At 39.9% G+C, this 27,476-nt stretch overlaps 1 protein-coding gene across 1 annotated transcript in view; it reads right to left on the minus strand.

The window, feature by feature from the left end:
- Positions 1 to 27,476, minus strand: part of ryr3 (ryanodine receptor 3) — a 140,532-nt gene that overhangs the window by 73,892 nt on the left and 39,164 nt on the right. The window contains exons 7-28 of the mRNA XM_046061097.1: positions 26,484 to 26,562; positions 24,800 to 24,912; positions 22,194 to 22,293; positions 21,765 to 21,858; positions 20,855 to 20,929; positions 19,450 to 19,606; positions 17,666 to 17,830; positions 16,103 to 16,224; positions 15,817 to 15,997; positions 13,329 to 13,464; positions 9,215 to 9,310; positions 8,976 to 9,094; positions 7,361 to 7,494; positions 6,806 to 7,047; positions 5,835 to 6,027; positions 5,131 to 5,347; positions 4,383 to 4,487; positions 2,606 to 2,709; positions 1,991 to 2,074; positions 1,194 to 1,353; positions 803 to 947; positions 95 to 300 (exon numbers count right to left, since the gene is read on the minus strand). Of these exons, the coding sequence (XP_045917053.1) occupies positions 95 to 300; positions 803 to 947; positions 1,194 to 1,353; positions 1,991 to 2,074; positions 2,606 to 2,709; positions 4,383 to 4,487; positions 5,131 to 5,347; positions 5,835 to 6,027; positions 6,806 to 7,047; positions 7,361 to 7,494; positions 8,976 to 9,094; positions 9,215 to 9,310; positions 13,329 to 13,464; positions 15,817 to 15,997; positions 16,103 to 16,224; positions 17,666 to 17,830; positions 19,450 to 19,606; positions 20,855 to 20,929; positions 21,765 to 21,858; positions 22,194 to 22,293; positions 24,800 to 24,912; positions 26,484 to 26,562 (3,027 nt within the window). The remainder of the gene's footprint in view (positions 1 to 94; positions 301 to 802; positions 948 to 1,193; positions 1,354 to 1,990; positions 2,075 to 2,605; positions 2,710 to 4,382; positions 4,488 to 5,130; positions 5,348 to 5,834; positions 6,028 to 6,805; positions 7,048 to 7,360; positions 7,495 to 8,975; positions 9,095 to 9,214; positions 9,311 to 13,328; positions 13,465 to 15,816; positions 15,998 to 16,102; positions 16,225 to 17,665; positions 17,831 to 19,449; positions 19,607 to 20,854; positions 20,930 to 21,764; positions 21,859 to 22,193; positions 22,294 to 24,799; positions 24,913 to 26,483; positions 26,563 to 27,476) is intronic.

Here is a 27,476-nt window from a genome sequence, read left to right on the forward strand (position 1 = left end):
CATCAATGGTACAGTCATAATGCAGCAAGAATGGAGAAATAATCTCTGCTGCTGAAGTGAAATAGTACAATATGTGCAAACAGAGCTGGTTTACCCTGTATCCATCGAAGACAAAGGCCTGGTCATCCCCTCCCAGTTCCACATCGGGCCTGCAGCCTGGTCTGGCCCAGCCAACCCTCATATCACCTCCGGTCACAGCCTCAAACTCAAAGTACCACCTTCCCGTCTTCACTGCATATGTCTGCTCCACGCGGAAGAGGCGGGTGGTCTCGATGCTCTGATCATCCAGCATATGGGCGCCTAGGGACGGGGAGAGACATGAAAAGTGTATGGTTTAACTTGATAGGTTCATTAAATAACATCTGGCAAGTGAGGAAGGATATCTAGCTAATTTTAGGTTTACAGCGTCAATATCATATTGTAAAATTAGAGGCCAACTGATTAAAGCTATTGGTAATGTCACTAAATATGAAAATATGTAGCGCACTTAGTATAATATGATACTATTTAGTGCATACAAAATCCCAACAAACATCTTGATGGAGGGCAGGTCAACATGTAAGGAACTTTGTAAGGACTTTGAAAACTGTAGTGTTAAAATGCAAAAAGAAACTGTACAACATTTAGTACTACATTGTCCATAGCTGTAATATTAGTTCACAACAGTTTTCAAAAATACTGTTTGCCAAAATATCCCGATCTGAACTTGTGAAATGATTGTATATAGATTTCATAGGCCCACAAACCCTTTAAATTATTAATTTAGTTATAAAGGTTTTGTGCGACAGCATCATGTTCTTACCCTCCTGGTCTGGGGGGTCGATGTCATATCCATATCCAACCATGGTCCTGATGGCCTCTCTGAGACTGTCTCTGTTAGATTTCTTAGTGCGCTCGTCCAATAAAGCATATGGCACCAGGCGAGGATTACGCCTGCTCTTCAAATCCTGACACAAACAAGAAAGAGATGCTAATCCAACATAGGAAATGTCCAAGTAGAATAAAGATAAGCATATAATACAAATAAAATAAAAGTAGTTAACAAGTAATGTAGCATATATTTTTAGCATTTGAAGAAACAGTGAAACAATAACATATCTAATTTATTATTAACTATTAATTATACAAAAATGTAAAGACCAGACTAGTGTACTGCCAGTTCCTTTCTAAATGGAAAGAATAATGAGTTTTACCTGCTGGATGCCATAGGTCCATCCTTGTTTAATTCTGTCTTTGGCCCACACATTGTGTGCATTCTCGGCCAGTTTATCAACTAGAACCTCCTGACCTGCAGTCAGTTTCACGTCAGAGAGCTCCAGTGGCGCAGGCTTGTAACCATTAGACATCATGTAGCTGCAGAAGAAATATTACAAAAAAAGGTAAAAACATATTTATTAACATCATGTTCCTATTTCCATAAACATCTTTTTTTCCCCCCCAATTGTCCAATCTGTAATGTCTAAATGTACAACAATCAGACATTAAAGCTTGAACAAAAGCCCAGGGAATAACACGTCAGAATAATTTTCTAATTAAATACAAACAATACAAAGTAAATAACAAAAATGCTATAGTGACATCATGTGGTGTTTGGCAGCGTGTTCTCCATATGGTTCAGACACTCAACTGGAAAACAGTGGCAATTAAAACATTTTTACTGTTTTCAAAGAATCCTTGTAATGAAGATTATTAAAACAAAATGTTCTCAGATAATGTGAAATTTGACTAACAATATAATTAATCTCGTCTTTTAGAGTTGGAAGACTTCAATCAAAGTAAGCAACAATGGCCTTCTTTAATCTTTATCTAAATCAATTCTGCAGTCTTTTCAAAACTTCTTATTTTCTTAAAAAATGTACAAGTGCTATAAATGTCGCTATCCCATAACATCTGGATGACTTCAAAAGGATTATATTACGTAAAATCCTATTTGTTTTTCTTGATATTCAAGAAACAGAAACTGTGATAAGAAAAGAAACTGCTAACTTACTCTTTGGGAAGTTTGATTCTCTTCAGATCTTCCTCAGCGTGAACATTGACCTGGGCAACATGGCATCCAAGAGCCAACAGGGTCCTGAGGACAAATTTAAAACAGCAAGCGAAATAAAGACCACAACTGACATCAATATTCAAGCCCTATTACACTTAGTTAAATGAATATGTTCCAGCCTTACTCAAGCAGAATTCATTGAGAGCCTCCTACATTTTTAACACACCTCATTAGACATTGATACATCTCAGTCGATCAATAGTACACAGTACACAGTAAATAGTAGCCGTGTAACAATAGGAGGAGGCAGTAGGAACCCCAACAGTATGTAATTGACAAACTGCAAACTTGATTAAAGATCACTGTAACAAGAGGTTGCTTTATTGGGAAAAGCCAAATGTTTTTACAGAGAGATGATTCTGATTGCTCAAATAAGTTTTGGACTCAAGATTTCTTAAAAAAAAATCAATTCTGGAATTCACTCAGGAGATGAAAGTCATTACAAGCACTCCTTTAATCTGAGCCATAATCTGTTCTCGCACAGCATTCAGCAGGGACAAGAGGCAATTGCATGATTCCATGTGATTGGATTATTTAACGACCTCACGGCCTTACTTAAGAGTTTCACTGGACATCTGCAGGTTGTAGTTCCTTTCAGTTTCGGGCAGCTTGGTGAAATCTACAAGGCAAGGGTGCTGCCTCTTGTTGTCATCACGAACCTGAGGAGAAAGCAGCTGGGTGTCATTACTGTATGTTTCATGTCAACAAATGTGGAATCTTTTTCTTTCCTTGTCTTTTGGTCTTTGAGCCTGTCTATCCATAACTGCAAAAACACCCCTAAGGAAAATGTGATTAAGCGTGGCTCAGAAAATCAAAAACTGGACTGCAGCCGAATTTATCTGCAGTGGACGCAGATGCATTCTTGTTTATTCCCCACTTTGAGTAATTTAAGCCCCAGGTGTTGATTTTTTAATGAAGCAGAGATAAGCCTGTATGAGCTCAGAGAAGACAGTCACAGTGGCAGGAGGCTCAGCTTTCTGTGAATCGAAAGAGGAATTAACTGCTGCCCCCAGACTCTCAACAAGACACTGCCAGTTACTCTTTCTCTTATAATCTTTTGTTGACAAAGGTTAAATGGAACCGAGGTGCACAAAATGTATGAGTTATACACAGTTAAAGAAACATTACGTGTTATTTTTATCTTAAAATAACAGCTTCAAAATCATTTTGATCGTAGACGGATTTGTAATAGCGAGAACAGCGTCTCTGTCAATGCCACTCCGGCCCGGGGCGCCTGGTATATAGCACTATAAAACATTAATATTCCAGGCCGGAAATATATTGAGAATGGCGTAATGCTTTACGGCGCCACATCACACTAACAAAACTCTTCAGCAAGCAAGCTTTAAGAAGAAGCAAAGAGTAGACAATGTATAATGTAAGTTCTTTGGAAGAAGCTAGCTCGGTATTCTCAGTATGGATATCGCGGCAGAGGCTGCAAAGAGGGTCTAAGAAGATATCAGAGAAAGCGAGGGAAAGAGAGTGAGTGACCAAGCAAGAGACTGCATAGCTGAAAGGATGCAAGACAGATGCTGAGTTGGCCTTCTTGCTGTTGGACTAATAAGTAGTAATAACTTCTTCTTCTTCTTAAGTCTTATTTAAGTTAGCCTGTGTTAACAAAATTGTCACCTTGCTAGTTTTTGATCATAAAATAATCACAACACGGGTACAGCTGTCCTTATTTGCACCAGCTGTGAATTACAGTTACGGTAGGGGTGCCAAATCGCACATAAAAACAAACAAATCTTAAGCACAAAATAAAACATGAAGTAGCTGTTTGAACCTAATCATCGTTTAATTTTAGAATATATCTAAACTGATTATGAAAAAGTTAAATAAAATAGAACTAAAAATACAAAAATCCATAGAATTTGCAGAACAAATACTCTAGTATTTCTGAGCTGTAAACAGGTAAGCTTGTAAAAGTGTCTTTTTATAGCAGGAAACTTTTAGATACATGGAGACATAATATCCAGGTGAAAACTGGTTTAAACCCAATTCTTCTTTACAATGAGTAATTAACTGAATACTTGAGTTGATGTCAATTCTTGTTTACTCTCTTAGAAAAGGGTTTGATCCTACGATACTCTCCAGCACAGAGCGTCGTCTGTTTTTCTGCAGCTGTGTGTAGTAACAGGCCAATATTAGTAAACGTAAGCAGTAGTCAAACCACACTGCTGTCATGTACTTCAGATGACTGAGATATTAAAGTTAACAGGCCATTATAATGCATTTTACTGGAGAGGGCTCAAGTTGACCTTTGTCACTCACCGTTTCCAAATACACCCAGGGTGTTTCTGTGTGTTGATAACATGATGGATAGCAGTTTTACCTTGCCATAGGTCCAGCCCAGTTCAATCTTGTTCATCCCCCACAGTTCGTGGATGTTTTCTGCCAGCTTGTCTCGGACGTTGTCCAGGTGAGGGGGAAGAACAATCTGAAGAGAGATATGGGGAACAGATGGTACAGTTGGATAACAAGAATGCCAATGGGACAACAAGTGAAAACTGTTCTTGTTTTTTTCTCCTAAATATGCAAGTGTTAGATTCCTGGGAATTGTAGAAATCTCCACATTATTTAGGCTTTGTGATACTGAGGTAGCAAGTCTGCATTTAGTTTGCATTTGTGCTTCAGGGCCACTGCAGAACTGAGTATTATGTAACAGGTGTGCAACACAAACTGAATTAATCTCATTTGAGAGATTCCTGAAACCTCCCGAAAGGCTTCAAAAACTTTTTAGAACTTTCTCTTCCTGAACAATCCTTAAAAAAATAATCAGCAATGTTGGCTGAAGTAAATTTTTCTACTGTCAATCTAAAGTAACAAAAACTCTGTATGATATAATCCTTTTAAAACTTCTTCAGGGTAAGAATCTTTGATCTAAATAATATACATTCCGAATATTAATGTAAAACTGAGTAGAGAAGGCCTTCACACCTAAAAAAAAAACTTCTTCATTTTAAAGCATAGGGAATTTACATATTTTGGTAATTTTCATAGTATAGCATAGTCATTTTCTTTGCTGTATCTTGAATTTACTGACTATAAAATCAAACCTTCCCTGACGGTACTGAACTCACCTGGCTGGTGTCAACAGGAGTGGGGATGAATGAGGCCTGAGAGAGGAACTGGGTGGTTCCCAGCAGGTCACGGACCCCCTCGTAGTCTCTCTTGTACTCCTTCACAGGCTCTACATGCATTTTCTCTTTGGGCAAGAGAGCCTCGTAGCACGGAGAGTAACCAGCGGGTGGCAGGAACTTGAAATCTCCATGGCGTCCACCCAACAGAAAACGAACCCTGAGATGAGAAGTCACATAACATTGCATGACGTTATGTAATAATACTCTGACTCTTAACTTCACCGTAGGTATTTTAAAAGTTTCTTTTTAGTTACTGAATTTTAAAACCTTCAAATACAATTTAGCAAACTCTCAAACACCTCTGCCATTACCTAACACCAGGGCTGAAGTGGAGAGTTAAGCCACCCAAAGGCAAGGATTATCTGCCTTTTCATAAATCTTTCCGCTACAAATTCATTTTGTACTTAGTAGCACCTAGTATCAATATTAATCAAGTTTTAAGAAGCCTGGGGATTTTTTTCCTTTGGATAGTTTTTTTTTTTTAAATCCCTGGTAGAATGTCAATTCAGTAATCCTTTAAATTAAAAACTATATCACTTCTTTATATATACATGGTTGTGGGCTGTGAAGCTGTAATCGCATCTCAAGTATAAAAATAGCCCCAGCAAAATATAAAAACAAGCACCTTTATTGGGAATGCTTACTTGACACCTGCAGAGAAGCTGACGACGGGGAAGAAGAATCCATCGGTGTTGAAGTCCTCGAACATGCCCTGGACAGGCTGACCGTTGATCCTGAAGGACATGCTGGGAGCGCCCAAATCCAGACAGCAGCTAATCACATCGTCTGAGTTCAGCAGGTGCTGGTTAATGGAGGCCACGGCCCTCGGGATTCGGCCTAGACAACACACCAGGCAGGAGACAGAGAGGAAGGATGGATGGTTGTTACGACTGCAGAGTCATTGTAAATGTAGGGCAGGATGATGGGCGAGGACAAGAGAGGGGAGCAGAGAGGTGGAGAGATGGGCGATGAGTGCTTTAAAAAGGGATGACATGAAATGGATGAGGGGAGGTGATGGGTCTTTCAATAGATTTGGAAGGAAAGAGAGTAGACAAGAGGGGGCATTCAAAAGGCCCTTAAGCATCAAGCCGGCAGTTTGGAAGCACAAACAACTGACTAGTTATTTCCTTATATGCAAGCAGAGAACATACCTGCAAGCAGCTGGCCTTCAGCTATGGGTTTAGTGTGTACAAATGTAAAGCATATGTACCAAAGTCCTTAGGAAAGCTCTATGGTAGACGTTATTTGAATTTCATACCTGTACATACATCCATACATTGCTCTCTCTATTTGCTCTAACTGTCCGCTTCTGTTTTCAGTATGTTCACATACACTGTATTATATCTGTATATTGTAACTCCACTGTAAGATACAGCATAACTGCACTCATCTGTAAAAACACGATATTTCTGCACTTCTGGTTAGATTTTAACCACATTTCATTAACTCTGTACCTGTACACTGCATAATGACGATAAAGTTTAATCAAATCTAAATAAAATGTGCTAAACTCTGATTGATGCTTGGAGTTACGAGACATCGCCCTTTTTTCTCAATCACCCTCATAACCAGCCAGTAGTGCTGGTTTTATATGAGGGTCTCGTAAGATGCCTACCTGACCAGAGATGAAGTCCATCAAAGCTGTAAGAGTACAGGTCATCCCCGACACCGTTGCCCCCCCATCCCTCTCCTCCACCGGGGTACGGAGCGTAGCCTTTAGTGTTGGCCCAGCCTACCCTCAGGTGGGTCGGCTCTCCCGTTACAAAGTGGTCCACCTGATCAATCACCAGCTCAAAATACCACTTCTTATACTGAGCTGAACCGTCAGCCACGCCCAGGAAGATGTTCGGCCTCATACTGGAGGTAATAAGAGAGGAATAAGCTTTTATGACACAAAGCAAGTAGTACATTCTGTTAAACCCAAAAAGCCAAACTTGTGCTCCCATTTACCACAGAGTAATGGCCCCAAATATCCTCCCATCAACCCACCCAAAACATCACTTGGTTGCTGACAGAATAATTGACATTTTGGCACAAGACACAAATATCTATATTAACATTTTAATCAGCTATCATAACAATGTAAAAAACATTTAAACCCCTAAACATGTATTCACATTTAGTTACAACTTGATGAATAAAACCATTAAAAGCTTTTCTCTTTCTATACCTTTGAACATCATTGACCAGTCGAGTCTGAAGCAGCAGGTCCCTCTTGGGAAGCAGGTTGTCACAGATCAGATTCTGATTGGCTCTCACTGCTACTCCATTACAAACACAGAGTGAACACAGGACATCCAGAATCTAAGAGAGAGAGAATGTGGAGATAACACTTGTCAGGCGTTTGTTATTACTCTCTTTAGTTTTATAAATGTGCAAATGAAGTTCATTCACACACTCTGAGATCCTCTGCAAGCTACCATCCTTGTAGCAAGTCAGCAAGTCAACAAGGCCATAGACTTGCAGCTGCCACTCATGATCAGCAGCTGTTGTTTACGTGGATGCCTGGTCCAATTTACTGGTTAAATATTAAGAGACAGACATCTGAACATGTAAAACAAATGCTGTTTGATATGAGGCATCAATCACAGTCATGACAAAGACTGAATTACATTTTTAACGTTCCAAGTTAGCTTGACTTTTGTTCAACAGTAATTGAGGTTTTATGAAATTAAATGTAAATCCTTTCTCAGGCTCAAATGTCTGTTGCTATCACCCAGTACAGAGGGAAAAGAAAGTCTTTGGAGGCTGAGATAAAGATTATCCCCTTTACAGTCACATTCTGTTTGGTCGAGAGAGAGTACACCTTATAATATACTCAGAGAGAATTAAATGCTTCCACTTTTAATAGGATTTGAATTAAGTAGACCTCATGAGTAACATCATGTCACTCCCTACATTTTATGAAAAAAATATTTTTGAAATCCCCAGTACCACAGGTAGCTTTGTAATTTACAACTTGGCACTGCATCTCTTCATTTGTCAAGGCAAAACATGAAGTTTAACAAAAGTGTCCAACGCGCTGGACCAGAGTTAAATAGCTGTGACAGAGCAGCATGAAATGTGGTACAAACATTATTCCTAATGCCAATGTTGATACCTGGACGTTTCATTTAATGCAGCAATTCATAATTTTAACTGGTCCAACACACAACTACCTATCAGAATAACAATTTCCATCAGCTTCCACTGTATTTTGAGATGCTAATAATGCTAACATAGCATGCTAACATACTAAATGTCAGCATATTACCTATCATATTACCATATTATTAAATAGGCTACAGATTACACGGTAACGTGTTAACTTTTCTTTTTATCGTCATTATTATCATAGTCGTTGTTATCTATCATTTATGTTTGTGCAACATGCTAGTGTTGTCATATAAAACATCCTCTTAAATGCATGTTAACATGGTTACTGTAAGCATGTTAACATACTAACATCAGCATTCAGCCCAAAACACAGCTGAGACTAATGAAAGCTGAGCCAAGTGTGAAAATTATCACCACTAGAGGTGGCAAAGTTGTGTCTCCATTTTTCATCCGTTCAACAATTTCTTTTCTGGTGTGTAATGAGGTTACCAGTCTTACTGACTTCTAGCATGGCTGTTTTTAGTTCTGTTAACACCGGCAGTATCGCACTGGGTCAAAATATAATAGTGCTACTTGAGCAGTTACGCATGGGGTTATATGTTCTTGCACCAGGTGTCAAAGCCAATCACCATTCATTATGAAATACCCATAGCTAATCTCCAGGCTACTGCACTCATATTTCTACCCACCTTGTGGTTGCGTCCATGCTTGTAGAGCAAAGAGATTATGGATTTAATGTGAGCTCTCTGAATGATGTTCAGGGCCTCTGGACTTTCCACCAAGATACAGTGGAGGACTTCCAGGATGCCTAAGAGGTCAGACAAGATATTTGTCATTATCAGAACATATTGAATATTAAATAGATTGCCTCTTAGCATCAGTGGAGCAATTAGCTCTTAGATCTGAAAAAATGTGCTTGCCGTAATACCTGATGAAGATTCCAGTCTCTCCAGTTTGCTGACCAACCAGTCCAAGTTGCGGGAGAACTGGGTGCAGTTGTTTCTGTTCCCGCGAATCAGTGCAGCTGAACAAAGGGTTTAATGAAAATACAATGTTTAGTACAGACATGAGTAATATGGTTAAAGGTGTAACATTAGATCCAGGCACCTGACTTGTAGATGAGTGTATGTTGCAGACAGAATAGAAAAATAGTCCACCATTTTCTTGTGAACATAAAGTCGTTGTCTGACATCGTCAGTCCACAGGTAGATACATCTGTGAAATCACCTGACATTGACTATTTGAAGTCTGTTTGATAGAAAATACATGGGAAAGTTTATGAACCCACTTTGAAGTCAGGTGCTCTTTGCTCTCTAAAAGGTTAAAGTGTGTTCCTTTGTGCCCTGTCTGTGCCACCGTGGTGACATTAAGAAGTCTCCTTATTACTTTACTGTCTCATTTTTCACGATTAGGATTCAGGGACACTGGACTTATAATGCCCATGAAACAATTTAACAGCACTTTGTGCCAAAGGAATACTGATGGGTGTCTAATCTCTTTTAATTCACCCTTTAAGGAAAGCTATCATTCAATAAGAACACATGGGTAGAGCTACACCATGAGGCAATTAAGGGTAAGGATGCTCACTGTGAATTTCAAATTAAAAGTCAGAGACAGGGAGGAGGAACCTGAGGCTACACAGACTACAGACTTCAAATAATGATTACATTAGCATACACTATATTAAGTGAAATGGAAAGCAATGGCTATTAAAGTAGGAAAGACTGATCTTTTAGTAATAATAATACTGCCAACATTTTTAATCAAGAGAAACAGTTTTGAAAGGGTTTTCGCGTTGAATACCCATACTTTTAGCATCTGAAGATCTAATAGTGTTTTTTTTCTCTGAGATGGAACATTTTAAAGAAGCTCCAATCTGCAATTTATTACACAAACTTACACAATGCATTATAATGCATACTGGTAATTTAACTCCATCTCAAAATCTTGTTTTACAGTATCTCACAAAAGTGAGTACACCCCTCACATTTTTGTAAATATTTGATGACACTGAAGAAATGACACTTTTCTACAATGTAAAGTAGTGAGTGTACAGCTTGTATAACAGTGTAAATTTGCTGTCCCCTCAAAATAATACATCACACAGCCATCAATGTCTAAACCGCTGGCAACAAAAGGGTGCACCCCTTAGTAAAAATGTCCAAATTGGGCCCAATTAGCGATTTTCCCTCCCCTGTGACACGTGACTCGTTAGTTTTAGAAGGTCTCAGGTGTGAATGGGGAGCAGGTGTGTTAAATTTGGTGTTATCGCTCTCACACTCGTCATACTGGTCACTGGAATTACAACATAGCACCTCATGGCAAAGAACTCTCTGAGTAATGAAAAAAAGAATTTTTCCTCTACATAAAGATGGCTCAGGCCAGGGGTTCGGCAAATAAGTCTGGCATCGGGGCAAATGTTTTTCAAGCCGTTACATGGTGGGCCAAAATATAGTCAAATTATTTCAAATCCTTAAATGCCTATGTGTAGCTCAGTTGGTAGGAGTGGGACTCCCAATGGGAGGGTTGGATGATCGATTCCAACATTCAGCGGATATTTTTTTTCCTTGTTAAACAAATTGATTATAAGGACACGTTTGCACATGCTCACAATAAACCATGTGCTGCAGTGTGATGCGCATTCATAAACCTGCCGAAGCTTATTTTCATTTCCCTGAGGAAATTCAGGGGAATCCAATCACACGTTTACTAACGGCTTTTTCAGAGGTGTGTCAAGCAAGCCAGAGACTCTTTTTAATGTTCTTCAGAACTCTTCAAAGTAAAAGCTCTCAAACTCCACATAAAGCATTGCTGCAAAGAATGTTCTCATGCTTTTATTTTGGGGGCACAATCACTTAAGAGGAAGTGATTAAATGACTGTAACTGTAGCTGTCATGACTGATCTATTACAGCTTTTTTATTTTTCTGCTATCAAAGCAATCTGGCCAAGGTCCACATATTATTGCTGGCTGGCCGGTTCTGGCCCGCGGACCGCCTATTGCCGACCACTGGCCTAGGCTATAAGAAGATTGCAAAGACCCTGAAACTGAGCTGCAGCACTGTGGCCAAGACAATATAGCGGTTCAACAGGACAGGTTCCACTCAGAACAAGCCTTTCCATGGTCGGCCAAAGAAGTTGAGTGCACATGTTCAAGAGTCATATCCAGAGGCTGTCTTTGGGAAATAGATGTATGAGTGCTGCCAGCATTGCTGCAGAGGTAGAAGGGGTGGGGGGTCAGCCTGTAAGTGGTCAGACCATACGCCGCACACTGCATCAAATTGGTCTGCATGGCTGTCGTCCCAGAAGGAAGCCTCTTCGAAGGATGATGCAGAAGAAAGTCCGCACACAGTTTGTTGAAGACAAGCAGACTAAGGACACGGATTACTGGACCCATGTCCTGTGGTCTGATGAAACCAAGGTAAACTTATTTGGTTCAGATGGTGTTAAGCGTGTGTGGCGGCAACCAGGTGAGGAATACAAAGACAAGTGTGTCTTGCCTACAGTCAAGTATGGTGGTGGGGGTGTCACGGTCTGGTGCTGCATGAGTGCTGCCGGCACTGGGGAGCTACAGTTCATTGAGGGAACCATGAACGCCAACATGTACTGTGTGTCTGTGACATACTGAAGCAGAGCATGATCCGCTCCCTTCAGAGACTGGGCCGCAGGGCAGAATTCCAGCATGATAACGACGCCAAACACACCTCCAAGACGACCACTGTCTTGCTAAAGAAGCTGAGGGTAAAGGTGATGGACTGGCCAAGCATGTCTCCAGACCTAAACCATATTGAGCATCTGTGGGGCATCCTCAAATGGACGGTGGAGGAGTGCACGGGTTAGACATTAATGGCTGTGTGATGTGTTATTTTGAGGGGACAGCAAGTTTACACTGTTATACAAGCTGTACACTCACTACTTTACATTGTAGCAAAGTGTCATTTCTTCAGTGTTGTCACATGAAAAGATATAATCAAATATTTACAAAGATGTGAGGGGTGTACTCACTTTTGTGAGATACTGTATGTGACCTCCAGTGAATAACCTTTTCATCCAAGGTACTTTACAAGGTACAAGTGATTGCTCAAACAACGGATTGCTTTGCATTTAAGGGGGGTAAGGTTTTACGAAGATCATGAGGCTTACTTGTATTGCTTTACCTGTCAGAAAGTCGCACCAAAACCAATGATTTACAAACCATGAATTTGATGTCCATGTCCTTGTCACCACCTGGACTAAACAATAACTATGTGTTTTCCTTTAAATAAACTGGTGGTTTTACTCTGGAAAGACGAGAAGAGGTCAGGACAAACTGCACGATTTATCATGCAAAACCTGCTTCACCAGACGGCCTTCACACCCTTGGGGGTGACCCCTCCGTAGGCAAGGCTGGAAAGTACTCAAAGGAGTGTATTTGTGTGTTTTTAGCGTTTGTGTGTAAATTCTGGGGAGGTGATGATGAATATAAGGGCAGTCAAGGTGAGCCGAGGGGAAGCTGTTGATGGGAAAGCTCCAATGACAGCAAAACAAACTACCCAAGAAAAAGTTGATAAAAATAAAACTTTTTCAGGGTCATAGTTTTAGCATTCATAACTCAATACAGGCCCCCGAGAGAACAGCATAATGCCAGCACCTGTGATGGCTGGCATTTTGTTAATGACGCTATCATTTCATCAAATATGCAGCTCAATGCTTTGTAATGTGCCCACACTGATCTCAGAGAAGGATGTGACCTAAATGGAAGGCAGGGCAGATTGTGAAAGACGATAACAAAAGACATTCTGTCTTTGCTTCAGATGTGGCATGGAGGAAAACAAGAGTATGGTGGAGGAGGTTTATAGACAGAAAGTAAGGGAGGAGGAGGAGGAGGAGGAGGAGAAAACAGGCAAGATTAGAAGACCAGAGAGTGAAGTGTGTAGGAGAGGAAGAGGATTCAGTGAAGGCACAAGGGGAAGATTAATACTGCATGTCTAGCCAGGGTCAACAGCTGACAGCGCTGACACAAGATGTGGATATTTTATACGATCCATCACTGAGGCCTGCTTACCCAAGAGTTCATAGAGAAGGTTGAGAATGTCTTTCCATGCTGCGCCTGCCTCCTCCCCAGCCATCTCTCCAAAATGGGCAGCACTGTTGTACACGTTCATCCGGTCAATGCATTTGGACAGGAGGCTCAACATGCCCTAAGAAAAGACAGCATTATTGCCATGAATGACCTATGATTCAACTCATTACACAGAAAGTATATTCCTTTTTGTAAGAATTAGGGATGCCCTGATCCAATATCAATGATCAGGATTGGGGCAGATCAAAGCATTTAACTGATCGGTCTCTGTTTTCTTGAGAATGAACCTAAGCCCAATTCTGTGTTATGCTTTAGCTGTCCCACACGTGTCGTAAACGGAGACCAGCTGCTGCTCGCCGCTGCAGCTACTAAGTGACGGGAGCTCTGGAGGAGAGAGCCAGGGCGGCCCCAAAGGTTTTGGACAAATAAACACCAACCGTTGCACCGGATTCTGCTCTACTATGGAGCCGTATACTAGCGGGAGGAGCACAGAGTTCATTTATTTTATTAAATGTACTTTTTGATTACAATTTTTGGGAGTAAAAAGTGACTATCTATTCAAAACTTGTTGGAGAATTCCCGGTGGGCGAGTTGATGTGTGGCTGCCTTAGCAGTTCATTATACAAAAACAGGAGAGTGATCAGTACTTTAAAAGTGGTTTTCAATGTGTCAATTTTAATAAAAATCTGTTTATTTATATTTTTTCATTTAGGAGCACATGTGAATTTTGGGAAAAATGTTGGCGTAGAGCCCAGCAGAATACAATGAGTTCAATCAGGTAACTCAGGCAACGGCTGCACCAAAACAACACACATTGGAGGATACTTTAAAAGAGAGAGAGATTTTAATGTACTTGAAGTGTTCTCTGTTCGACTGTATTATCTAAGAAAAGTATTGGCTCGGGACTCGGAATCCGCAGATACTCAATATTAAATGACTTGGATCCAGATTAGGGGCAAAAAAAACGTGATCCGGACATCCCTAGTAAGAATATTTAAAAAAAAGAATTTCTGGGGCCGTATTACAGAAACTTCCTAACCGGCAGATCCTGTCCTAACTGCTTGGTAACTGTGGTAATAAGTGTTATTAACTGATTTAGATAAAAGGCCATTACAGATTAACAGGTCCAAGTCAGTGTTCCTTTCCAAGCTTTAGATAGAAAAAGTATATTACAGAAGCATCTTAACGTAAAATCTTAAATAAATTCTCCTAACTTTAGGAGAACTGTTAAGCTGTCCTAACTTTACTTTTCCACCAGGTAGTGTTTGCTTGTTTAATCCACATGGCTGCTCCTTTATCGCTTTTACAAAATCAATAAAATGTCAACAGAGAAAGCAGAACTTTAATTAATTGATTCTACTGATGTGTTTGATGACAAAACACTCATTAGTAGAAAGGCTGTAGGCGATGTAACCCTAGATAATGTCTCATTATATAACATAATGTGAAGGCTTGATGTAACAAAAGTATCCAAATGCAAGTCTTTGATAGAAGGAGATCGTTAAATTCAAGAAATACATGAAAAACATGATGACGTTAGCCGGCAGCCTTATTATTATTGTTATTATTTTTACCTTCATTATAATCTAGAAGAGTACGGGTTCCTGCTGGGGTCAGTGAGTCAATTGCCTTTCTCTTTGTAGCCTATCACTTGTAAATGGACTGATTTTCTTTTTGACAGCATCAACGCTCTGCTGGCTGCCAGATAGCCTATACGGCGGTGACTGTGTCTGCTATTTTAGCCCACTCTCTATCTTTAATCTCCAAAAAATAAGCGTTACATGAACTTGGATTTCTTGACGGACGTTACCAACACCTCTAAGTCATCTGACTTGAAGTTCAATGATAGTTGTTGTTTCTGCTCCATTTTCAGTTTATGTTTCATTTAAAAAACGACCAAAAATTAAAAGCCATTTAGCTCGACGAGATGAGCAAAGTGTCATCGGTTGCTAGGTAACAGACATAAAAGTTGATAATCGATGTCGGATTGAGTATTTAGGATTTTCTAACCTGAGATAAGACAAAGAAATAGGATAGGATAAGAAATAGGATTCCTAAAGTTAGTTAGGATTTACTTCTGTAATACCAAATTGGGAAAAATCCTATCTTAGACTCTTCCTATCTTAACTTATGACTTAAGATAGGAACTTCTGTAATATGGCCCCAGGTGATCAGATATAAAGATATACTGAGGCTGAGCTTGTTTGTTTTATAAAATCCAATGGGGTGAAGTAAATATTTTTTTTAGGTCACATGACTTACTAATTACTTGTATTTTGAGAAAGTCGAAATACCGGTAAACTCAAATAACACACCCTGATGGAGGCAATGTAGGAAACAGTCATTGTAAGGGATAAGAGTTGTACAACACATGCACACGCACGCACGCACACAAACACACCAACGTCCCAATGAGTATGTTGTCAGGGCTAGTTAATCAGACGTTGAAGACCACATTGTCCCCTCTCACCTCCTCCTTGAAGAGGTCTTGACGTTTGATGAGTGAACGAAGAAGACACTGTTTCTCCTCGTGCTCTAGCTCTGAATCGGGCTGTTTGAAGTACTCGATCAGGTCGTTCAGCGTCTGCAGCACCTCTTCAACATACCCAGCCACTGCGGTGGTCTCACCCTCAGCAATTCTGTCCAAAGCCCTGTGAGGGTGGGGGGATTAATATTGTGTGAGGTTTTTGTCATGTTATGTAAGTGTGACAGAGAAGACAGAGAAAAGTGTTTGTTAACAACCCCGTTGTCATTACTTGATAAAGTTGGCGAAGAGGAACGTGGTGTTGCGGATGATACGAGCAGCACGAGACTCCTCATGCTGACAGCGCTGCAGGATAAGCCCATCATCCATGTGGCCTTCAGAATGCAGGCAGGCCTAGCCAGGACAGACACAGAAAATAGGACTCAACACCAACAAATATATCAGGCAATGAAACAACAACAGTAAATGTCCTCACGGCCAGTAAGACCTTTGAAAATAGATCTGTATATTAATTAAAATGTCACAAAATCTGGATGACAAAATGTGTACAACTTTTAACAGCTATTAGAGTTTATAAAATAGGCAGAAATACACAATCACAGCCTCATCTCAACACTGCTATCTAATTATTCTCAGATATAACTGCAAAGTTATAGCAGATACTCTGCGAGTTATTAATCCAGAAGCAATAAGAAAGGCCATTTAAGTATGTACTGGGTAAGATGGGAGAGTCTCCTGCAGCTGGTAGGTTTACACCACTATAGCTCAGTGAAACCTGACTCACTGTAATAATAAACAGCATAATCAGAAAGAGGGAGGAGGAGTCGGGACTAAGTGTAGACTGACCATCACCTCCAACATATCAGGTGCACTGGCATGCTACCAAAGCTGCAGGGACTGCCTGGCGCCAGCACGAGCTGGCGTTTGATGTCTCTGGAGGAATGCCAATCGATGAGCAGCATTCATGTGCCGCCCTCATACCCCCTGTCTCACCCAAAACTAACTGTCACCCTCCACATGACCCATTATCACATTTAAAATGGGTTGATCCACCATGTGTGCAGGTGGGTGTCAGGGTAGGAGGGGTCTGTCAAGAGTGTCCAGCGTAGACAATGATTTTAAGTAGAGTGGAAAATAAATATTTGCCTGGGCTGGGGTAGGTGTTTAAATGGCCATATAACCCACTGGTTTGATTGGGTGTTATTTGCTACTGTGCACATGGGCTTCGAGGTGTTGGAGACAAGCTATGGCAGGCATTCAGGAACCTACTATAAACACATAGGTAGGCATATGCCACATACCACATACATAGTTATTTTCATCAGTATGCAACAGTATGTAACAGTTTAATGATTGATTCATAATTATGCAACGTTAGCATTTCCCCAAAGGCTAATATGTCCCAAAAACGAATTGTGACTTGTGGGGAAAAAAACAGAGTTTGAATGAAACCAGTTCCAATATTAATATCACAATATAGCGATTGTGTGCAAAATCAATGCTAAATAATGGAAATAATGTTTGACGAAAACTGGATTGTTTTGTCTGATTATTTTATTTCATGTAAACTCTTGTAGAGCAAGCTGGACTGTACATCAACTGACATGATGATATGATCATTTTGCTACAATACAACTACACTGAAAGTCAGTTAATGATAATCTTGAATTATAGCCCAACTCTTGTTTCTACTGTTGTTAATTCATACAGTTTGAAATTTTGACGGGACGGGAATATTTCAGTAAAATCTAAGTACTGAAGCGCTTCATTATAAAGCAACGTCGTTAATGATTCAGTAAAATGTATATCCTAGAGTAAGTTTTATCCTATTTACCCTTCTTTTCAGGGGTCCCAGGCGAGACGATTTGGCATCAGGCGCCAGGTAAGACAGCCACAGTCCTGTTGCCATATGCATGATGAAGCAGACAGAGTCTCCGTACTTGATCTCTGGAACTCCCATGCCGTCAATGTCCCTCTTAGGGCCCATGTCGCTCTTTTCCTGTTGTGTCGACAGTGAGAGGAACACACCCACATTACCAAATATACACAGACAGAAAAACAACACACACACACACACACACACACACACACACACACACACACACACATTGTAAAATAGAACAAAAAAAAGATATATTATGATTAGGTTGTAATCATAGAGGCAGGTTGAGGAGAGTGCATTCATTGGCCTGCCAGGAGGTTACTGCTGGCCTCATTAACTCTGCTACATTTCTGGCTCAGCAGAGATGGAACGATGCAACTGATTGCGGTCGACAGCAAGTAGCAGGGAACATATTAATGCCAATGTTCAACATTGCAAAGCATTGACCTTTTTAGATACAGGAACCGTCTGGCACTAGGTTACGTGTACAATGGGTGTGAGAAAATTGGGCTAAGAAATATAGAGAAAATAACAGTGTTTCAATCTATATTTATTTTCTTAAAGACGCATGAATCCTCAGTAATCCAAAAAAGCCTGTGGGTCCTGCAGGAATACTAATTACTGAGGGCAATTACACTGTGTTGTCAGGAGACGGATGGGTTGGAAAATTAAAGCCTCTCCTTAAAGTGGACAGCACTCGGGGGGATTTCATTCTGTAACTATTGTAGATAAAAAAGACATCCACAGGGAGACAATGGTACTCTGAAGGTGACTCATGGCACTGTGCAGTCACCACAGGAAAATAAAGTAGGTATTTGCGCAACAAACACTGAATTCAGGAAGTCAACTATAGATATTTTCACAAATTTGAGCTAAATTCATAGGTGAGGGAGGTACACATAAAAACATTAGCCTACTGTATTAGGACCTATGGTATCCAGTTCTACTTTTGATAAAAGATAGGTGTAGGTAGAGACTCTGTAACAGTCAAAAAAGGAAATAATTTTATTATTTAGCTTTAAAAAAGCCTAATAATCAAGGTTGTTGAATCACAATGGGAGAGCAAGATCTTACAATCATACTCACTACAGCATCATCACTAAAACTGAATTTCAAGTAAGCCATGTCTGCTCCTTTCTCTGGGTTGTTTTTGGCACCAACACTATTTTTGGAATACACGCTATTAAAACTGAAGAACTGAAGAGCCCTTGGATTGATAGAGAGTTCAAAATAGAGTATGGGATAAAAAAGGTTGGGTAATTGAGGGAAAGAAATTAGCAAAGGCAAATGCAAGAATACAAATTAGGTCTCCAGAAAATATACTAATGCATAACAATGAATCTTAATATTTTATTGGTGATAGCATATTTCTCTTGACATCCTAATTGAAAACGGCTACATCCCACCCAGTTCCGATTAGGCCAGTGAACAACATGAATATTTGCTGCAACATTTACAGTGCCGTCTACTCAGCAGCTGAAAAAGGTCAATTTATTGTGGCGAGCCACGAGCTCATTAAGAGCTTACAGACCCGTCTCCGGAGCCTTTGATGAAATAGTCAGGGGAAGAGATTCTGAGTTCTATGTTAGTTAGTAAGTTAACTTAGAACAAGTATTTACATCAACACCGAGGTCAGCTTTCAGATGATGTAACTGCCTTGCTTAAGGGGCACATCAGAGCTAGTTGTAAAAAGAAAATAAATAAATGATGTTTATATAGGGAAAGTAAGCACTGACCTTGGATGGCCTGAAGCAGAAGGCAGTGGCTGTGGTGTCGGACTTCTCCCTGTCCTGCAGGATCAGGCCGCGGTCCTCAGTCAGCGCCAGGTAATGGCCAGTAGAGAGGTGGCGTAGTCGGAAGGCCTGACCCCAGCGAATGTGGCTACCGCTCCAGCTAAACACAGAGTACTTGTGTTACAAACATTGGATACAACACAGGACTGTCTGTGTTCTTCATTACCGGGAAGCTCAAGTGGCTGATTTTACCTTTATTTTGAAACTGACAGGTGACATGTACACTGACAATAATACCAGACTTTTCTAGATAGATAGATGGACAGATATGTAGGTACTTTATTCATCCCAGAAGGGAAATTGCTGTGTGTTTTTGGTCTTGTTTTTTTAAATAGAGCTTTCTGGAAAATAAAGATAATATGCAATTATTTTTATTTTGGGGAGTTGAACTGTTACATAAACATATAAAAAAGGCTTTTTGTATGCTTACCAAAATTTAGGCATCATATTTTTTCATTATTATTATTATTTAATTCATACCCAGCAGTATCCTGGAAACTAATTAGTTCAATTTATGGCTACAAACACAGTTTCTCTAGCAATACAATTTCTACATTTCAGCTAGCTGATCAGACCGCTGTCCATGCTAAGTTATCTACACCTGTTGAACTTCTAAAATCATGACTGCTGACATTATGAAAAAGTGAGAAAAGACAGGACTGATATATATTTATTTACATGTTGTTCGTTTACTGTGCTATTTCACTCTGCATTGCAGATTAAAATCAACCAATTAACAAATTTTCAAAATGTTTGTAAACACCAATCTGCCACTGGAATGAGATTGTCAACTAAAAATAGTTTAATATTCTTACTGTTAGTGTAGCTTAACTTTCTCTTTATTGATGATACAGTGTGGGAAAAACCTGTTCCAAATTCCTCCCTAAGCAGAGAAGCAGAACATGTGCCTTAATAAATGCACCTGCGCCATTTCAAAGTGTACAGACTCTGACAGTCAGTCCCAGGGAGAGCTGGCAGATGATGTGACTGGAGGGAAATTGCGTGGGTGGCCAGTTGAAGAAAGAAAAGAGAAGAAGAAGGAGGTTGATAGACAGAAAGAGAACAAGATTGAAAGGGATGGTAAACTCAACTGTAGCTTCTGACGAACTTTGCCAACTTATTGGTAGTGACAGTTCAGAACAGGAGGGGAAGTTTATATATAACCTACAGTATAGCAGCGGTGACGTTTGTTCATAAAACACCAATTCTATTTATTCTTCATGAAGAGATTCCACTCAAATAAGACAACTCTTGTATGTATTTCTGACATCATTGTGAGGGTTTTATGATATTTACTTAATTGAGTTAATTTTATTCACTGGGTGTGTGTATTTGGTTGTGATCTCACCTGATCCTGAGAGGCTCCAGTCTCCAAAGTGAGCGGGCCTTTGATGCTCCCTTACCCGCCTCATAGTTGACTATCCTGAGAGTAAAAAGACACAAGTGGGGGTGTCTATTATTTCTTCAAGTCACAGTGGAAATAAAATAAGATGAAAAGTTTCCGCAACTGCTACAGTTCTGAGACATGGAATACCTGCAATGTTAATAAAGTCTCACTGCTTCAACATTTGGATAAGACATTCTTCCATGCATGACATAGTATCTTCCTAAAACAATGGATATATGTATATATGCATGTTCATAGATAACTGAAATTCCACAAGTAAAATGGTAGAAGTTCACTGATATTTAAGTGCTTTTGGTTGAAGGATGACCTGTCTGCTTACTATTGAACCCAGAAAAATAATCACCTAAAACTGAGTGGACACTAAAAGGATCTTTATTCTCAATTCACACACAAAACACAGAAAGTGGAATGTAAAAAACATTTAACAAGAGGGAAGGACAGAGCTGCATAATGGCACTATTTTTTCTTTTCATTCCGTTACATACATTCACACACAGGATCAACAGTCCTTAAGAAACCCAGCCTGGGACTGCCAGTGGTTTGTTTGGTTATATTACTATGGGATCAAGAGTAATCAGCATCCCTGTGCTTTAGTAGCATTAGCATTTGTTCTAGTGGAGGCCAACAGTGGGGCAATGACATCAATCTTATCTTTTTAAGTCTTGCTGGCAAACTGCACTTTAGCCCTCAGTACCTATTACAGAAAAGTGTTTTAGAGTTGGTTAACAGTTGTTCATCAAAAACTACTTTCTCAATTGTTAATTTTTAATATTTTAAATACTGACTCACTGATCACAAGGACACATGGACATAAACTAAATTTAGTTGAATGATCTTAAAATCTACTAACCTCTGCTCCTCTGTACTCTTGTCTGCTCCAGGGATGGTCAAGCTCTCATCATGCCCATGACAAAGACGCATCACATGTCCACCAATCAAAAACCCTAATAATAGCAAAAACCACATTGTGTTACAAGATACTCAACAAAAGACAAACATCTTTGAATATGAAGAAATTCTCTATCTTTATTATGGTTTTATGTATGGTTGTTTACTTTTTAGATACCAACCATACAGTGAAAAAAGATGACACTGAAACAGCTTTGATTTAATTTAGAGGGTTTTTCCTTATTGCTTACAGGCTTAACAGATTTTAAGACACACAAGAACTATATTATTTGTATTTGAAAACAATTTAAAAAACGTATTTGACTGTTTTCGGGATGAGAGACTGTTATTATTGTAATTGCTGCTATTGTTACTGGGCTCATGAACTTGCCTACAGCCATGTTGCCTGAAGAGCAGGTAGGCTGGATGTTCCACAGGGTCTGCATGAAGGAGGCATCAACCTGGATGTTGCCATTGGAGATAGAGAGGTGCTGCAAGAGAGAAGCGGGTTACAAATCACTTTAGACAGAAGGGTGGAGGCTGCCAGTGAAGTAGTCGTGTTAGCAAGAGGGGTACTGTAGATAAAGACTGAGATTTAGCAATACTGCACAGAGGAGGGAGGTGTCCCAGTGTTGGGATTGAAAAGAGATTAAAACAACTTTGTGTCTCTCCTCTGGAGCTGCCAAACAGCGTCTGGGCTAAATAGCACTGCTGTATTAGTGTTTTTCTATGAAGCAATGTCCCGATAATACTTAACTATAATTCCTTCCAGCAGAAACACTTGGAACGGCTCCCATATCCCTACAGGGAGGATTGAGAGGCGATCCTAGCCTTCAGCTACATCCTTGCAAAATGTGATGTGTTAATTGGCACACATGTGTAAATGTGGTACATATTGTTCCAACTCACTGAATTCCCCTGAAAACTATGTACCTTTATTGTTGGGCCAAATATAACCACACATTTAGTGATTTTATAAGTGTATCTAGGTGTTTCAAAAATGTACAGTATACTGTGTATTTCAGTGCAACCTTTCCTACGTGCAGACAGACCATATGTATAGATGGAGGTCTGTGGATAAAAATATTGCAAACCAGTGTGTGGATTATGATTGTATGAAGTCAAACTCTTCGAGCACTAGCTCTCCCTAAAATGATTCTATTTTATTGTCCTGACATGTGGGCACCAGGCCTGAATACCAAATGCAGAGCAAAGGGAAACTACTGACACAATTCAGCCTAGCTGGACACAAAGCAACAAATGTCTACATCCTTAAAAGGCTGCGTCATAACCTCTATGATTGTCCACAGTAATGGAGCACTGATTGCTTTTGCCTGAATTTCTGATGTGTCCCATTCTTCAAAAGCTGACTTTCTGTCGTGTCAAACCAGGTGAAGCTTTCCCATCGGAGGAGATGAAAGTATGGCTCTTTGCCAGTTTTGCTTTAATTGCACGTTTCCCTCCCTGAAGGGTCGGAGCAGCCACTAGAAGCCAGAGCTGCTCACTCTCCTATTCGTGGCACGTCGCTGTCCCTCCCTTTTTCCATTTCTCTCTGCCTCTTTCTCTCCCTCTCTCTCTCCCTCTTGAAATCTCCCTCTCCTCTCTCTTTACCTAGTAAGTTAATTGAGGTCGGGTACATAGCTCCGCATAAGGGAGACAGCATTAACATGAAGCTCATCAGGCAGATGGATGCCTTCCCTAAAAATAATTTTTAAAAAGAAACTGCACAGGGGGGCTATACAAGTAATCAGATTTCCATTACAGATAGCAGTGTAAAGTTTTAAAGGTTTCCCCTTGAATTGCCTTGTCACTCTGAAGTTGGCTGGAGTGAGACGGGTATCAGAGCTATCCGACGGCTATGAAACTTTACAAAGTGCCTTTCTTGTGACTGAACCAAAGCAGATAACTCCAGCTACATGGGGCGTATAATCTCCAAAATTTGGCGCACTGACTGCCTCTGAACTCTTGCAAGTTTAGAGGCAGACAATTCTGTTCCCCCAAAACAACAACAGAGAAAATCGGAATAAAGTGAGATCTGACAAGCAAACAGACAAAGGAAAATGAGAGATGATACAGTGTGTATCAGAAATAAACGATGATGTATCCAATGTATCCAGACTGCCTGAAAAATTGTAAATATTCATGAGAGAAAAACCTCTTATCTGGAAATGAGAAACTGAGTGGAGGCCTGCTGATGTAATGAGAATAGTATGAGCTGCAATTAACTCACCATCTTAAAAAATGCATCATCTTTCCAGTGTGTGATGGTGAGTTTAAGATGATTCCCTACTACAACTATACCGCTGTCTTCTACTTTTTAAAGCAGAGCTACCATAGCAGTACTTTGGTTAATGAAAATGCTAACTGACCAAAATGTCTAATCATTTGATTTGTTTTCAACAACCTGGTAAATCATGGAATAGCAAGCTACAGAGTATGTGCAGTGCAGTTTGTGCCTACATTTGTATGCATATAATAATAATATAATTATATATATATATTTTATATATAAGTATTCAAATGAAATGTAATAATTAACAATAAACAGCATTCATTCTTCTGAATTATTCATAAGGCTTCATTGCTTTATGTGTGTATTTTAGATATTTTGGGATATTTATGTTATTTATATATGTAATAATTACCGATTCCACATGTGATTTTTCATCTTATAACCTCTGATTGCTTTAGCTTAGCTTCATGATTAAAAGTGCCGTTTTACTCCTCTCCTACTAATGGTGGTATATTTGTTGACCTGGATATCAGCTGCTGCAACAATTGCAGATGTGAATAAAGTTTTATTTTACTGAATTCTCGCAAAATGCTAGCAAATTACAGCAAAATACATCTATCCAAAAATGTGCTAAACTACTGCTTGTTTTCCAGTGACACCATCAAAAATGATTTTTTTTAACCTTCCACCATCTCAGTTTCTTCTCAGTTACAGGTCAGTCTGAAATTATTTATTGTGGAGAGGCGATACTGGACTTGACCTACCAGGTATCTCTCTGTCGACACACTGACAAGAATCATGTCGTCTCCGATGCGGACTTTCTCTCCCTCAGATCTCTGCTTGGATGCAGGGTGTATGGTCCACCAGCAGGCCTCTCCTAGTGACGCAAATACACAAAAACATTATTAATATATTGGTAATTAAATAGAATACATGCAATCATTTGGGCAGGTTTATTGTCCAACACAGTCATGCACAGATGGGTGACAAAGCAAAGACCACCATAAAAAGTGTGTTAGAAAGGTGTTGGGCCAACAAGTGCCGCTAGAACAGCTTCAATGCACCTTGGCAGTGATTCTCTAGAAGTCTCTAGAACTCTCCTGGGATGGATGGATATAATTTTTCCAAAAGATATTCCCTCATCTGTGTTTTGACAATGGTGGTGGAGAGCACTGTCTGACACTTCAAAATCTCCCAGAGATTCCATTTCATAGCATATGATTCACATCATCTTTATACTCATACCCGTCAGTGACCCCTCGTGCCCTATGGATGGGGGCATTGTCATCCTGGAAGGGACCACTGCCATCAGGATAGTTTCATCATAGGATAAAAGGTGATCACTCAGAACAATCTTGTATTGATTTGCAGTGACTGTTCACTCTAAGGGGACAAGTGGATCCAAACCATGCCAACAAAATGCCCACCACAGCATTACAGAGCCACCGGATCCTGTCTCTGTAGGGGTCAAGCATTCAGGCCTGCACCGTTCTCTTGGTGTACATGCACTCGCCCACTTGTCAAGAATATGGTGAAGGATGACTCATTTGACCATATCAATTTCTTCCCCATCTCTGTACACCAGTGCCTATGGAATTTGCACCATTGAACTCTCAAATGTACAGTTAACTTTGTAGTGAAGGGTTTATGCACTGCAACCCTACTATAATATCCCTCTCTCTATAATTGAGGAATGGACTGTTCTTGTTGGCACAGACATTCTCAGTTTTTCCATATATATCACACTAATGCATAAGCATCATGGTCTTCTAATCTACGCTGTGAACCACAATGTCTGACTCCATTTACTAATGTATTCCCCATAGATCTAAATTCAGATGTCACTTTAGTCACTGTCCCTATTGAAACACTAGCCAGCTGAGCAGTCTTTGTGAATCAAGGCCATCGGTACCCCCAACAATTAACCCTCTTTCAAAGTCATCATTCGTCTTGCCATCTTGATAAAAATCAGAATTATCTGGGCCTGCTCAGCCTTTTTTTCATGCCACAGAAAATAAATGGATGTTAATTGCTTAACTCTATCATGCAGTGCACCTGTGTTCTGCCTTCATTATGTTTCTCCACTCATTTATTCAGGTTTTTCCAATAACATTCCAACCTAATTGTTTATGTATATGGCTTTTAAGATAATCTTGACTCCTCACTGTTGTTAAATCGACTGTCTACACTGGTTAGCAACAAGCATAAAAATAACCATCATGTGTGGAAGACTAAAGGAGCAGTTCAAGTATTGTTTCCACTTGAAAATGGCCTTAAGCATTCCTAGTTCAAATGTCAAATGCAGCAAAAAACACAGTTACAGAATTTCTCCCATGGGTATTGATTCCATCCCAGGGGAAGGCAACCTGAAATGGCTACTCAAGAGGACTAAATTCAATTAAAAGCAGTAAAAAGCCAAGTTTAAAGTGCCAGTTAGTCTTACTGTACCTATTGAATCTTCTTGTAGCCCGACATCAAATGACAGCTTGTCTGTCAGAGACCTTGATGTCTTCAAACAGGTCAGGTACTGGCAAGTGAAAAATTAATTAGTGTAGGTCAAAGGAAACAGTAAGACATGCCAAGAGTGGAAATTGGCTCTTGTTCAATTTTCTAATAAAAATATGACTGAAAAAAAGAAATAATAATATATACATATATATTTATACATATTTTATATATACAGTGCCTTGCGAAAGTATTCGGCCCCCTTGAACTTTTCGACCTTTTGCCACATTGCAGGCTTCAAACATAAAGATATAAAACTGTAATTTTTTGTGAAGAACCAACAACAAGTGGGACACAATTATGAAGTGGAACGAAATTTATTGGATATTTCAAACTTTTTTAACAAATAAAAAACTGAAAAATTGGGCGTGCAAAATTATTCAGCCCCCTTAAGTTAATACTTTGTAGCGCCACCTTTTGCTGCGATTACAGCTGTAAGTCGCTTGGGGTCCGTCTCTATCAGTTTTGCACATCGAGAGACTGAAATTTTTGCCCATTCCTCCTTGCAAAACAGCTTGAGGTCAGTGAGGTTGGATGGAGAGCGTTTGTGAACAGCAGTTTTCAGTTCTTTCCACAGATTCTCAATTGGATTCAGGTCTGGACTTTGACTTGGCCATTCTAACAACCTGGATATGTTTATTTGTGAACCATTCCAGTGTAGATTTTGCTTTATGTTTTGGATCATTGTCTTGTTGGAAGACAAATCTCCGTCCCAGTCTCAGGTCTTTTGCAGACTCCATCAGGTTTTCTTCCAGAATGGTCCTGTATTTGGCTCCATCCATCTTCCCATCAATTTTAACCATCTTCCCTGTCCCTGCTGAAGAAAAGCAGGCCCAAACCATGATGCTGCCACCACCATGTTTGACAGTGGGGATGGTGTGTTCAGGGTGATGAGCTGTGTTGCTTTTACGCCAAACATAACGTTTTGCATTGTTG

The sequence above is a fragment of the Micropterus dolomieu genome, linkage group LG10 (assembly GCF_021292245.1).
Source record: "Micropterus dolomieu isolate WLL.071019.BEF.003 ecotype Adirondacks linkage group LG10, ASM2129224v1, whole genome shotgun sequence".
Classification (NCBI taxonomy): Eukaryota; Metazoa; Chordata; class Actinopteri; order Centrarchiformes; family Centrarchidae; genus Micropterus; species Micropterus dolomieu.